Raw genomic sequence first — 14856 nt, 5'->3', positions numbered from 1 at the left:
TACCAGATAACAGTATATCACTAAATAGCTGTACAGTCAGTACCTTAATATAAGCTCAAAAGCTAATTAGCAAATGTATGTAACAGCGACATCACCAGCCTGACCTTAGGGCAGAATGCTTCAAGAAAGTTTAGAGACTTCATGCCAGTGAAGACCATAATGTTCAACATTTTTTTTTTTTTTTTTTTTTTGACAAGCCATAATGTTCAATATTGCTACTCCTGTATTCTGTTATCTAAGAAACTACCAGAACACGCACTTATATTTACGTATAACAAACTCTGGTTCACCCATTTCAATCCAAGTGACTGTGCAAACAAAGTATCATCCCCCATTAAAGCTATCTTTGCCATAGATTGAACTAATTGCTTCACCTCTTCTTCCGGTTCTTAGATTTGATGGCTCTGGTAGAGGATTCACCTCCTAACTTCAAAACAGCACCATCATCTACTTCATCAGAAATGGATAGCTGCTCCACTGCTTGCCCTGCTTCAAGGTGCAACATCAAGTCTTTAAGCTGCAATGACACAGAAGATTGCACGAGAGTTATCATCAGATGCTCCAAAGGTAGCTAGGCCAAAACAGAAGGAACATCCTGGAAGATGACCATTTTAACAAAATGACAAACCTGTTCTTCAAGATCTCGTATTTTTTCATCCTTCAGTCTCACAGCTTTCTCCTCCCTGCAGCAACATATAAATTGTACACTTCAGTAGCCCTATGCAACATCATTCGACTTGCAAAAGAAACAACTAACTCTGTACTGTAAGGATACCATCAAAATGGGATATATTCATAATACAATGTAGCAGAAACTTCATCAATAATAAAGCAGAGTGAAAATAAACATGTAGGTGAAAGCACTCTTCCAAAAATATTCAAGCCTACGAATTTTCAACTTTCCCCAGGAAAAAGTAAGTTTCCCAGCCCGTCTCCCAGGGGTTTATTACATCACTCAGTCAAGCTTCAAAAGCACCTTCAATTGAGCTCACCCACCACCACCAATTAATCTCTTCAACAGATATAACAATTGGGAACTCAAAAAACAGTTATTACACTAGTTTACAGAAGCATTATGCTGAAGCATTCAAACAAACAAGATAGAAACAATTACCTCTGCTAAGCCAATTAGCGAGTAAACAAGTAATCACAAGATCAAAAATTCACTTACTTAAGAATTTTTCAAAGAATGGAAAAGGTTACAAGCATCGAGGTTATGCTTCTTTAAGGCAACTACTCCCACTATATCCCCCCCCCCCTCTAATTTTCTTGGTGTTATTCATTACTAGCTCTGTTCCTGAAAGTTCTTTGCACTTTCCATTTTTGCTATTCCAAAGTCCTTTACACTTTTGCATAATTCTATTTATGAATAATCTCATTTACTACCTTACCCCTGTTACCCTACAATATTTACACCCCCTCTCTTTATCCACTTTTTTCTTACACTCAACGACCACATCGATATTGCACACTCAAAACAAAAAAAAAGAAAGCACAAACTGTTATTTGTGTCAAAAACACAGTTAAATGCACAAGTAAAACCCAGTCAGACACAAACTGATTCATCCATGGAACGTTAATATTAGTTCCTAAACTTGTACAGTTGTACTCGACGTACATCAGAACAAACAAGGAATTTAATTCACAGAAGGTCCATAACAAGGTCAGGGTCATGTGTCACCATTTACAATTCATCACACATCCATCTCCTGATTTTGATACATCATCAACTTTGAACAAAACCATTTTGTGTCAGAGGTGATTGGTAAATGCAAATGTTATGGTAGAATGTAGCATCCTGTGGTATAAAATATAAAAAGGAGGATCCCTACATCAACAATTGTTTGACGATTTCCCACAATCATAATATATTGAAGCAAGGTAAGAAATTGGAATTACCTTTCCTCAATCTCCTGTATCTTAATTTTCCAAATCTCTTGATTTTTCAATAGATTTTCATTAATCTGCAATCAATCATTGAACACAAGGGTCTAAGTTCATGTTCGTAAAACCACCGAAAATATAAACAAATATATTCATAGATGACAAAAGCTAGCACAAGAAATCTATCCAGCTATTAGCCAGAACCTGAGTCGGACACATACATCATCCAGAAATTTCTTTTCTTTGATACATCTATCCAATTTTGCTTGCAATTTCTGCAATTTCAAGCTCACAGCCTTGCCAACAGCTTCAGCTATATCTTTTTCAGTCTCTTCTTTAATCTCTTGCAACAAAGATTCAAAATACTGCAAATTCAAACCAAAATAATGATCTAGTCAGATCAAGAAATGGCACACTTATCATTTCACAAAGAACAATGCACAAGACATAGTAAAACAAATTCATTAGGTGCCCTCACCAATTTTTGATTCTCAAGCTGTGTGGAAAGAAGCTCATTGTATTCATTTACGATCTGGTAAGACAACCAAGTGCAGGGAAATTTAATCTCTGCAATTTGCAGCAACAAACCAAAGATCTATAGCTTTAAATTAAGAAAACAAAAAAAAACATACAGCTTCAACTTTACTATTTACAATAGCATCGTTTATTCCAGGATCCCCACTACATTCACAGCTTCCACAGCCATGCGTAGCATGTGAACAAGGAACATTAAGTTCAACCAACTTCCCATCAGTTTTGGACTGTATTAAACGGTGCACATAGTTGTCACCAACATAGTCCCAAACACGCCTAGTTTCCAAGTCCAGGGAATAACAGTGCTGTGTTTCTTTCCAATGCATAATAGCATGGCCCTCTTTATACCTGGATTAAACGCTTCCTGGTCAGAAAATTATAACAATTAGAATATCTTGTCTATTTGACAGGATTACATATACTGTTTGATGTTTTTATTTTGATTTTTTTTCTTTACGTTCCTTTGGCCATTTGAATAATGATAACAGTTTCTTAGCATTAGCTACTTGAAAGTTGAAACTCGGGGTTATACAATGCAAAAATTTTCTCATAACAGAAAAAGAGTTATTACCTTCCACAACCCACAAAACCACATATTACGCATATCCACAAATTCTCTGAGGTTTGACAAACGAAACATGTTGAATTATCAGGTTGCTGCTGGCAATATCGACAAACCTATATGATGACCATAACAGAGTAATGATTAGAATCAGCAATACCTTAGCAGCACACAAAAGGTTGATATTCCAGGGTTGGTACCTCTAATTCCAGAACAGGAAAGGCAAAACAATGATCAATAAATCTCCTAACAATTTCAAGCTAGCAAAATCACAAAGCAGGAAACCAACAAGACAACTACCACTCTTGGGGTTTGGGGGAAGGTAAAACTGAATCACCAAAATTTCACAACCCTGGATTATATGCTTGGTAGAAAAAACAAAATGTTACTCATTAGTTATAAGAAAATTCTGATTTATAGAAGTATTTCAATAAAATAAGCACTTAAGCTATAGGCGCAATTGCACAAAATATACTCAAATAGAAATAGAGTAATCAACACACATAAAAGTTACAAAGTTTTATTTGGGGAGTCTGAACTCTAAGCACGTGACATCAATTTTCAGTTCTTAAAGAATGAGCAACATAAGTACACCAATAGCACACAACAAAATTGTAGTAAAATTCAAAAAAGATTAAGCTTACAGGACAAGAAGAATCTGTCCACTTAGAGATGCAGGAGCAGTGGAAAGAATGATTGCAAATGGTTGTGAGAATTCCATTGGTTTCTTGATCCAATCTCTCTGCCATGTAAGCAAACATTTAGAAAGACCATAAAAGCCAAGGGGCAAAAGCAAAGAAGACAAAGCTTATGGCCATTTCCACATAAATTTTAGTGGTACGGACATGTATGTGTAATTATATGCTTTTGTGTAAACAAATCATGTCATATGTCAACAAATTCTAGTGATTAAATATTCACACAAGATGATTAAAAATAAAAAACTAAAAGTCATGTACTTCTAAAATGTGATTCACAAGTTTTAGTCTATTCAACAAAATCCACCAAGAATGTACAAGGTAACTGCCAACATTGCCTCATTAGTACGACCCTCAATTGATAAATGCTCCTAAGCATCTAGGTTAATCCAGGAGAAGGTTAAATACTCCCATTAGTTCTGCACTAGTTTGCTTGGAGCAAGACATTGATTGATGAGAAAATTAAGATGCTAAAGAGGGAGGAGAAAATAATCTTAAAATTAAAAAAAAAAAAAAAAAAGAAGTTCCACTTGGTTTATGTTTACACTAGTTATTTTAATATTATTCAATGCAATAGTAGCAACAAATCTACAAAATTTGTGAAAAGAAATACAGAGATATGCCATAAAAATACATAAAACTGATAAACATACCTAAACATACTGGACATGTAGGTTGCTCAGTTGAGTTCCCAAGAGAAGCTTGTCCATGTTCAATAGAGCCCGTGTATTGCACATCAATGATAAAATGCACATGACAAGCTTCTGGCTAGAGAAATAAGCAGTCAGAATTTACCAAAAAAGAAGGTAAAAAGATGTAAAATACTTTGCATACACTTAAAGAAAAGTTTTTGAAGTCAACAACCTCCAAAGATGAATATGTTTGCCCATTGAAATGCTTGTAGAACCCATCTGTTGAGTCCTGACTGTCAAATCTAATCAGAACAATATATCTGTCCTCCATTTCATCATTCCTTGACAGAACACATAACAGTCAGAACACATTCAATAAGTACGCATAGAAAATGAAACATCACACAAGAAATCCCTTAAGATGTAAACTTCTCACCTGACAATCCGCATTTCAAGCATATGCTGGATAAAAGAACCAGAAAACCGGCAAAAATCTGCATAAGTCATGTGATTTGGAACCCCAAGAACACATACAAGAGGTTTTCTGCCAACCTAAGCATCATCACGAGTGGGTTAGGTCTTTCTTAAAATAATTATCAAAATGTGATGGAACTTGTAACAAATTTTGAAGATCATTATGAAGGTTTGTAACCATCAGTCCATCACAGCAAGAATGTACAGGATTCCATGAAAACTAAAGAATATACTTATTGCTGTAATTCATTAATTTGACTCTGGAACACCCATCCTTTTTCTCCTTATACCCAAAAGGACAGAAAATTATTGCTTTTCCAAGACTGTTATGCTGTTTAATCTTTTAATTTGTTCTACAGTTTCAAAAAACTTACTCCCCGACTTTAAAAAAAAAATCAAATTTTAAACATCTCCAACAATACCACATTCATAATCATGATAGGATAAGATGCCCCTAATAAAATTTTATGACAGAAAGTGACCCTAGCGTTATACTAGTGAAACAACAACAACACTTCTTGTAGGACTTCAAAGTCAAGCAATTCATTTATAGTTTCGATGTCTCAAGACTCCCAACAATAACACAATACATTCAGACAAAACCCCAATCAAGAATAATGGAATATACAAATTATCAAAAATCAACCTCAAAGTCTACAAAGTTTCACTTAGAGAGGATGAATTCATGATGGAGGGAGTACAAGGTATAATACTATCTAGCAAGATCGCAATAGTACGAAGTAGTATTATTCTAAAAGCTCCAATAAGACTCCAATCTAGTGCAGAACAGGGAGGGGTGGTGGCAAGACCAAGACAACCTAATTGTAATCTTACAACTTGGTTCCATAACACTAATGCATACCAAGACACCAAGTACAAACTACATAACCCAATTGAAAATTTTTAAATTACCACCCAAAAATGTATCCATATTTGAACTAACCACCCGTTTAATTTTTTATTTTAAATTACCACCCCTTAAATTAAATAAATGCTCAGATTACCACCCATTTTAAAATTCGATGGATTTTCCGTCTGTGGGCCCCACCTAACGCTTATTTTGACCCTTTTAACTGATTTTCCCCTCTATTTTTCTCTTTAAAAAGGTTCCCCTAACTTCAATTCACATTTTCTCTTTGAAATTTGGTAGAATTTGGTGAAGGAAATATGAATAAAAGTTTAGAGAGCGTTTTTAAAGAGAAAATCGGGAAAAAAATCAGTTAAAAGGGTCAAAATAATTGTTAGGCGGGGCCTACAGACGGAAAATCCACCGGATTTTTGAAATGGGTGGTAATCTGAGCATTTATTTAATTTAAGGGGTGGTAATTTAAAATAAAAAATTAAATGGGTGGTTAGTTCGAAATTGGTTATATTTTTGGGTGGTAATTTAAAAATTAACCTAACCCAATTGTTCACATTAAAATTCCTTGATAAATTGTTCGAAAATCGATATCAAGATACATTTCCAGCTTTGATGATCTAATACACACTTCAAACTAAGCCATTTTTTCTCTCTCCAAAATTAATTCCATCAAAAATTGTAATTACATCATATGAACCAACATATTTGATTCCACAAAGCTAAATTATCAAACAAACAACTCAATTAGACCAATTAAACCCTTAAAATTCATAAAATCAGCAAAAACTCAGAGCAAAATTAAAAATGGAGAGAAAGTATACCGGAAGAAGGGAAAGTGAGGGAGAAGAAACATCATTGGAGAAAAAATGCATGACACCTCGAGTTTCTTCAATTCTAGGGTTTCCGGAGGAAAACGACAAGGTTTGAGTAGAGATGCTGCTACCGGAGAGTTGCGACGAAGAGTCGCCGGAAACTATAATCGCCGGCGCCGGTGGAGGAGGAGGAAGAGGAGAGGTTAAACTGCTTTGCGGTGGTTCGGTGGTGGGAGACGTGCTGGCGCTTGCAGAGGTTGCTTCCGCCATTTTTGGGATGATTTTAAGTATTGAGTTTAAAGAGAGAAATTTGCGAATTGAAAATGTGTAGACGATGAATATTTATAAGGTACGATGGTAGATTGGTAGGTGGTGTTGGACCATTCTGTCACTAGGGTCTTTCCGTCGGGTTGCTTATTCAAGGGTTACTAGTTAATTATTTAGGGGTTACTTAGGTCGATTAGGGATTACTCGATCGGTTAGGGATAATTCTGGCCACACGGCGTAGCCAACCACACATGTAACTTTGTACTCTGCGGTCACAAATCACAACTCTTTAAGCATCTCATCACGATTTACTTCTAGTGATTTACGAATGGGAACAAGATCCTCTCTGATTGAGCTAGTCGGGTTTTGTTTACATAGAGTCATAAAAGGTCAACAAAAGCAGTTTTAAAAACAAATCACTATTACGAGTAGTAGGGTCGTTCACATTAGGTTATCTGTATCGTTAAGCATTAACGATACTGTTAACTGTTAGAGCGATTACCAAAAATCAAGGTTAACCGTTCCTTAATGGTACGGTTACCAGTTAACCGCGAACCATTAATTAAATTTTAAATCATTACTTTTTTTCTCTTTTAATAGTTTCAAGCCTAATACATAGTTAACTATAAACAATAATAAGTTCGAATTAGTTGGATACAAACCTATAAAGATTCACTTAGAAGAAACTTGCATGATTATATATATATTTTTCCAAAGAAAGTAAATAAAAATATTTTTTAAATCAAAACGATTAATCGATGGTTAACCGTTTACTCAAAACTGTAACCGTAACTGTTAACCGCTACATTTAACAGTTCGGTTAACCATAACCATTAAATTTTAACAGTTCGATTAATTACCCTATTAAATTTATTGGTTATACCGGTTAACGGTTACGTTTTTTTTTTTTTTTTTTTTTTTTGCACACCCCTACCAAGTAGTATGACTTTATTTTGGTAAAGATGTAAAGCAAATACTCTCCTATTGACACTAACTAGATGAATCCCGCGCGATGCACGGTTTGTTTGATTTTTTTTAAATAATGTTTTTTTTTTTTGAAGACTGTTTTTTTTTTTTTTTTGTATTTATGAGTCTAAAATTTGTTATATATTTAGATAAAATTCCTAATATTAAAAGATAATATATAATATTTAATTAATTTAAACTTAAAAATCTCATTCGCTAATTTTGCTTACATGGCATTTAAATTATTTAATTCTAAAAGAAATTAATAATCTCTTATATAGGCTACTACTAAGATTTATAATCCTATATGGCGCGCTGAGAAAATTAGATCCTACGTGGCTCTCTAAAAACTCGAAAAAAACTCCCCTTTATATATATATATATATTAGATTCCTTTTCTCTCCTTCCATCTCATGGCCATGCCAGCGATCAACTACCTTTGTGGCTCAAGTCAACCAAACAAAAGACACTCTAGTAGAAAAATATGTAAAGTGGATGTATACTAATCCCGTAGGGAAAGGCATTTGCTCATCCGAGTGGTGCTCACACTAGTGCTAATTGTCGTGTGGTGGTGCGGTGGGTGGTACTAGTGGTCGTGCTGTGGTGAATGGTGATAGAGGAGAGAGAAAGGGGTGTGGCTGCTGAATTTACAAAATAACCCTTGATATAAACAAGTTTTGATCGTATACAGTTTTAACTTGTATTTTCTCGCTATGAAAATGTTTTACTCCTTTAATTTCCTCATTGTTCAATAGTATTTTTGTGGGTCAAACTTTAGTAACTTTGACTACAAATTATCATTATTTTATTCGGGTAGGAGATATGTTTGCAATATAGTCAAATTAGCTTAGAGTTTTTCACCATTATTATTAGGTTTGGTTCTTTCTCTTTATTCATATAATATGAGTAATATATAGAAAAATAATTTAAGTTTAGCAAAAATAAGTTTGGTTAACTAAAAATAAATTTTAATCTATAACCAAAAATAATGCAAAGAGAACATTATTTTGTTTATTTTTTAATATAATTTTAACACAATAAAAACGAAAATGTTTAAATTTATGACATACTACCTTTGTCCTCTTTTAGTTGCACCACTAGATTAGTACCAGCGCGTTGCACAGCAGTGATAAGTATTTTTTTTCATATTTCTTTAGTACATGTTATATAAATATATATACTACCTCCGTTCCAAATTACTCGCAACTTTGGAATATTTTATATTTCACAAATAATACCCCAAAGTTCCGGAGGTAGTATAAGAAAATATGTACATTTTTTTATATGGTCGGTTATAATTTAATGTTACATCATAGTAATATTTATTATATTATTAAAAATATATTAAAATGATGGTTATTCAAAATATATTTAATATTGCATCATCTAATAAGGTTATACGTTTAGAGTGCAAGCACAACATTACAATACTGATGTCAAACACTCAAAGTCAAGTTTTAGATTTTTCCTTTTCATATATACTTGGTCCTAGTTTATAGCAAGTAAAATGAAAAGGCAAATAAAAAATAAATAAATAAAAATTTGATGACATCATATATAAATTTGGAGGGAAATTTTGTAATGAGAAATTGACACATAAGACATTTTAGCATGTTTTGTTTTAGTATTAGTTTATAGAAGATATGAATGATAAAGCTCTCTTAGGGTGTGTTCTATTCACCTGATTTTCACTGATCTAAACTTATTTGAACTTACATGAACTTATCTGAACTTATTAAACCTTGTTAAAACTTATTTTAGTTTTAATTTGTACTTGGGTAACCCTTATCAGAACTTATTAAACCTTATCTAAACTTATCTGAACTTATTACACCTGAAATAAGTTAAAATAAGGTAAAACAGAACAGACCCTTAGCCTCACACAATAAATGGGTCCATGTTAAAAAAAAAATTATTTGAGTGTTTTTTTTTTTTTTTTGGATCTGAGGATCAGTTCTACTATTAGTGGTTAGATTCCGCTCCTCTCCCAATCAATGTTACGGGGGATCGAGATAGTATCTTGAAACCCGTAAAAAGTCAGATGAAACAACCGAAAGACACGAGTAAACTCGAGTTAAAGGGTTAAAATTCAACCGACTACTGCACAGTTAATTACAAGTATTAATTGATTAAGCACTTCATTGGCTCATAGTCATCCCGAGTTCTCCAGGCCATCTCCCAATCAACAAAGGTAAGCATTTGTCAGTTCAATATCTTTTCCATTTTCAATCTATAATCTTAAATTTCATTACTTTTCAAATTTTCTTGTGTTTGATTTAAAAATTTATGGTATGTTTATTATGTTAATGTTCTATTGATAAATTGAATACATATTATGAGAAGAGGAACTCTTGCTTAATTGCTTTGTATACATTAGATAGTTTAATGAATCAACTCCAAAATATAGTTTAAATTACTTTAAAGTTTGCCCCTTTCAATTTCAAGTGGTGGGCATTTATCAAATGTTTTTAGATGGGTCTAATTTGGATGAACCAAGCTTATGTGCAAGATCAATTATATATTTAACCTGTAAATCTTGGCATATTGATTGTGGACAAATTTGTTTATGTGATTCGTTACACTATTAGTTCATAGTGTGATGCGTTCAAATGGGGTTACTGAAAATACATAACCAAGGCTATAATTTTGAAGGGTTAGGAGTGTTTTATGGTATACTTTAGGTGTTAAATTCAGATGTGAATTGGCTTGCATCGAATGCAGCTTTTTTGAAAATTATTGTGTTTCGTGATTGCTGTTATGGGGGTTAAGGGGAAGTCAAATGTTTGCTTGTTCAGTTATGTACATAATTCGTGAGATTTATTGAACTGTTTGTTATCATTTTTGGATGGAGTTAGGTATGGAGATCACACCACTAGATATTCAAGCGTTTATGAGTGAGCAACCACTAGGTAGGGTGGATGCATTTGGCAAGACTTTCCTTGGTCACATTCCTGCAAACAATTCCTATGGACTTGGGGAGATGGATGTGGCGATCAGAGTGTCGCACCCTCGAATAGAAGATCAAGAAGAGAATCTTCAAATACAGTTTAAAGTATGTTGAATGTTTTATAGCTGATGTGGTTCTTTTTTCTAAATTCTTTGTTTGTTTTGCTGATTGTTGAATACGATAATTAATTCGTAAAATTTAATCCAAAAGTGGTTTGTTTCAGCTGGCTAATTGCGTAGGCTAATATATTAAAGAGTATCATATATAGTAGTTACAGAAGAGCTTAATAATTGATCTGGTGCTTGTGTCTATTCCATGTCGGTGTTTTGTTACAAAATAAGGGAAAAGGGTATTGTTATTTTAGATCCTATCTGCTCCTTATATCTGCTGCTTTGACTTGAAGCTTAACTGATCGAATTTTATTTTGGGGCTCAAATCTACTAATTCCTCACAATTACTGCCGATTTGGCAGGCTGTAATAGAAGGGTAGGATTGATAAAAAAAAAAATTGTCAGACACCCCTTTGCCCATTCCTTTTTTTTGTCCCCCCTTTCTCCCCCTTTTGCCATTCCCTTCCGTCATTGGCAAATTTGCCTCTGCCATATCTTTCTTTCTTTTCTATTCTCTTTCACTGCCCTCTTAACCAGCAACTTCATATTATTTTTATCATTTGCTATTCCTCTCCTATTAGTCCTATCCTTCTGTTTTTTTGAATACAGGTTTTGTGTGGATCTAATTCTTCCTTTCCGAAGTAGAAATTTCAACCGCTAGGTACTTATACTAGGTGGCTTATCTTATCAGCTTCTAGCACTGTACCCTTATCAAGAGGCATTTAGGTCTTCTGTGCTAAAAGGGACGGAGAGGTGTGGGGAAAGATTTGAGTGGGAGTACTGTTGTTGGAGATACTGGTTTTCGTCAATTTCTGGTGGTATGCAATATGTTGTTGATAAATCATCAACTGCTGAGCTTGAAGGAGAGTGAAGATGAACCAGTGATTCATCGTTGCCTATTTTCAGAACGCTCTTTCATTTGTTATGTCAGATCATTTTTGGTATCTAAGTTTTGTTTCCTAGTTTTTAGTAGATACTTTGGCTAATGGGAATGGAAGCAGGTTGAAGTTGAATGTGAATTATACTATACTTTCCGAAGATCCAGCAAAATACTTTTATTAATGAGGTTACAACTTACACGGGCTTTTCGTTTGCTAAAACCTCAAGAACTTTGGTAAGGTTACAAAGATGCCTATCTCAGAGCAAACCTCACCCCTCTTAAGCTCATTATTTCTCGAATCCATCTGCTGGGCATGGGAGTACATTATCAACTTTCTCAATTTCATGGCTCAATTATGCCTTGTCTTGGTCTATAATCATTGAAATTCAAAACCACCTGTATATTTTACTGATCTCCATGTTGTATTCCTGTGAGTTCAGGTATAAGACAGCGTCAAATGATAGCCAAGATTTTTCTTACCCCTATTATCTAACGACTTTTGGAGAGATTAGCCAGTGTGATAGGCACATTCTTTGATTGACTTTGGATCAAAATGATTTTTCTGTGATTTTACTTGCATTATTTTAAAATAATATTTTTCTTCAGATTATTACTTTGAGCTTTAAGATTATCCCTTTATAATGTTGTTGCTGTTTTGATTGTCTCTTTATACTTCATATTACTTGTCACTTTCAGTATGCTCATAGACGGGTCCAAGGGGGGGCCTACCCGGGCCTTGGCCCCCCCAATGCCCAGATTTTGATATTATATAAATAAAAAATCTTGTATAAGTATTCAAGTTTTATAGTTGGCTTAGTTGGTTAGTTACTTGTTCCATAGATTTGGAAAGTCAAGGGTTCAATTCCCCTTGTTTGCAGATTTTTTTTTAGTGTGGATTTCTTAAACTCATATCCATTTATGGCTTTATTATTTAAAATGCTTTATAACTTCGGCCCGGGCTATAAAAAATTTCTGGATCCGCCCTTGAGTATGCTAATTGCCAATGCTGTAATGAATGTTGATTTTAGACGTGTTAGAATATCAGTGCAAGTTTATTTGCCTCTTAAAAAAACTAATGCAATATTATGTCATTTTGAAATGCAAATGTAATGAGAGAAAACACTTAATACATGTGTTAATAAAGAATAGAGGGAGCATTTAGTTCTTACGTACGGAATATGTTGAATTCAATCAACATTTAAAGTTGGCAACTTTTCTTTTTTCTGGGACTTATGCCTGTAATTTATTTGTTTGCATTGTGAACTGCAGAATGAGTTGAAGTTGTGTTCTCTTAAACACCGCAATATTATTGGTTTGATTGGATTTTCTGAGACAAAGGAGAACTTTTACCTTGTCTATGAAATGGTGCAAGCCAGGCCGTTATCAGAACTTGTCAAGGGTTAGTTGCTTGTTTGCTTTGTCTAAATCTTATAATTGTGACTTATTCAATTCTGTTAATGCTTGAGAGTGTAGCATAGCGACACATTTTCTTTTCATTTATGATCATTTTTAATGAAAATGGTATCTTCCCTTTTCTCTAAAAATTGTGAACCTTCTCCTACTCTATCCCTTTTCTTAGTTCTCTGTTTTCTATTCAGATCCCCAATATTATGTTATACATATGGGACAGGTTGGACTTTAGAAGCAAGAAGAGTACCTATTGTTTGTATGTGGATCACTTCGATTATGAATATGGTCTGTTGGACTTCTGAGTCATGTCTCTGTGATTCGAACTGAGTAAATAATGGCAAAAACAGAAACCTAATGCATCTTCATCTGCTTCTTCAATATTGAATTACCCTGGCTTCCATATTTGTTTTAGTTACTGATCTAGCTAACCTAATTGATATATAACGCATGCATTACTACCATCAGTCCATCAGCATAATTTTTTTATTTTTTTTTGGTCAAACAGGCTTGACATGGGAACAAGCATTGAAGGTTCTTAAAGGAACTGTCTCCGGGTTGGCTTTTCTTCATAGCCATTCAGAAGGGCCATTTGTGCATTCCAACATCAGTACTAACAGTATTCTTGTTACTAAGGTATAATCTTTTGTAAAATTGCTTTGTATTATTTTATATGCCCCTGAATTGTTGCTTTGTTATTCTGCACATATTTGCATCTCTATATCCTGCTGATAATTGAAATTTACTATTTTATTGCCAACTGACCAAATATGTACCTTTTGTACTGTTGTCCACTGATCTGCAGGACTTTGTCCCTAAAGTCGTTGATTTTAGGCATTGTGTAGTGGAAGGGCAAAGAACCACCCACGATAATCCCAGATACTATCCTTCATCGCAAGAAGGTATGCGTTTTTAAATTGATCACAGATGTGTTCTCCAAAATCATGGCTCATCACGTTTTATATATTGAAAAACAGGCGCTATTGTCAAGGAAGACATCTTTGCATTTGGACTTCTTGCCCTGCAGCTGATTACCAAAGATGGAAGAACAGCTTATGCAGTGGAGGAAGGTCTAGACCTCTCTCCTCACCACATACTTGATTTATATGTCCCAATGTTCAGAGAGAAGGGAAATCTTGTGCATGCATCATATGGGCAAGAAAAGGAATCGAGAAAGATTACAGAAATGATATTCAACTGTTTGAAGAAGGATTCTCCACTTGATTTGAAAAGTTTTCACAGAGATTTGGTTTTATTAAGCTTAACTAAACAATGTTAATTGTCAGTTAGTTGTCCATATCATGTTCCAGTAGCTGCAATATTGTCACCAAGAATGAGCAGTGTTGTGTACAGAATAAATCATTTGTAGCAATAGTAAAGTTTTCTTGTTATACTGAGGTTCTTTTTGTGAAATCTTTCATTTTCATACACACTTCTCATAAGGAATTACCAGATCCTCTCACGCTCCCTTACCTCTGTAGTAACACCACGTAATGTATTACGAAACAGGGAAAAAAACTCAAAATTCAAAACCTGATTGCGCCTGTTAACTTTAGCACCATATTATCTTAAAGTTGCGATATCCTTTACCTAGCAGACTGCCCACCAAAGTGTTGAAAAGTTTACCTGTTAATTTTACAGTTCAGGTTAGCTGCTGCGAAACCAGTGGAATACTCTTAGAAAAGTACAGTGCTTGAGAACCTTTGTTGTAGATTCCACAAACCTCAGGTCAGTTATTTCAAATTAGATTGTTGTGATGAATCTTCTCTTGTAGCTATTTACAAATGTAACAAACTCAGATAACCGGAAATTCAGTAATTA

General features: G+C 34.2%; 2 protein-coding genes across 3 annotated transcripts; one reads left to right on the top strand and one right to left on the bottom strand.

Annotated features, from left to right (window-relative positions):
• Positions 1-15: 15 nt before the first annotated feature.
• Positions 16-6787, bottom strand: LOC110704949 (BRCA1-associated protein). Of its 2 annotated transcripts, none has more exons than XM_021882760.1 (12): positions 6468-6786; positions 4747-4862; positions 4543-4651; positions 4332-4446; positions 3625-3722; positions 2990-3096; positions 2517-2766; positions 2363-2416; positions 2106-2249; positions 1900-1964; positions 629-683; positions 16-517 (listed from the first exon to the last, which is right to left on the bottom strand). In XM_021882760.1, the coding sequence occupies exons 1-12, from the start codon at positions 6726-6728 to the stop codon at positions 371-373; spliced, it is 1521 nt and encodes a 506-aa protein (XP_021738452.1). In that variant the 5' UTR covers positions 6729-6786; the 3' UTR covers positions 16-370. The 2 variants fall into 2 exon arrangements, 1 of the variants encoding a protein (XP_021738452.1); XR_002508027.1 differs by having other exon boundaries at positions 340-517; positions 2089-2249; positions 6468-6787.
• A 3003-nt stretch (positions 6788-9790) lies between these two features.
• Positions 9791-14426, top strand: LOC110704948 (probable receptor-like protein kinase At1g80640). The gene is made up of 6 exons (XM_021882759.1): positions 9791-9882; positions 10547-10743; positions 12898-13027; positions 13544-13671; positions 13841-13937; positions 14013-14426. Exons 2-6 carry the CDS (start codon positions 10549-10551, stop codon positions 14312-14314), a joined length of 852 nt encoding a protein of 283 aa, XP_021738451.1. The 5' UTR covers positions 9791-9882; positions 10547-10548; the 3' UTR covers positions 14315-14426.
• The last annotated feature ends 430 nt before the right edge of the window (positions 14427-14856 follow it).

The sequence above is a fragment of the Chenopodium quinoa genome, unplaced genomic scaffold (genome assembly GCF_001683475.1).
Source record: "Chenopodium quinoa cultivar QQ74 unplaced genomic scaffold, ASM168347v1, whole genome shotgun sequence".
In the NCBI taxonomy this organism is placed as follows: Eukaryota; Viridiplantae; Streptophyta; class Magnoliopsida; order Caryophyllales; family Amaranthaceae; genus Chenopodium; species Chenopodium quinoa.
The sequence above is the reverse complement of the archived record's forward strand: the minus strand, read 5'-3'. Positions and strand labels throughout refer to the sequence as shown.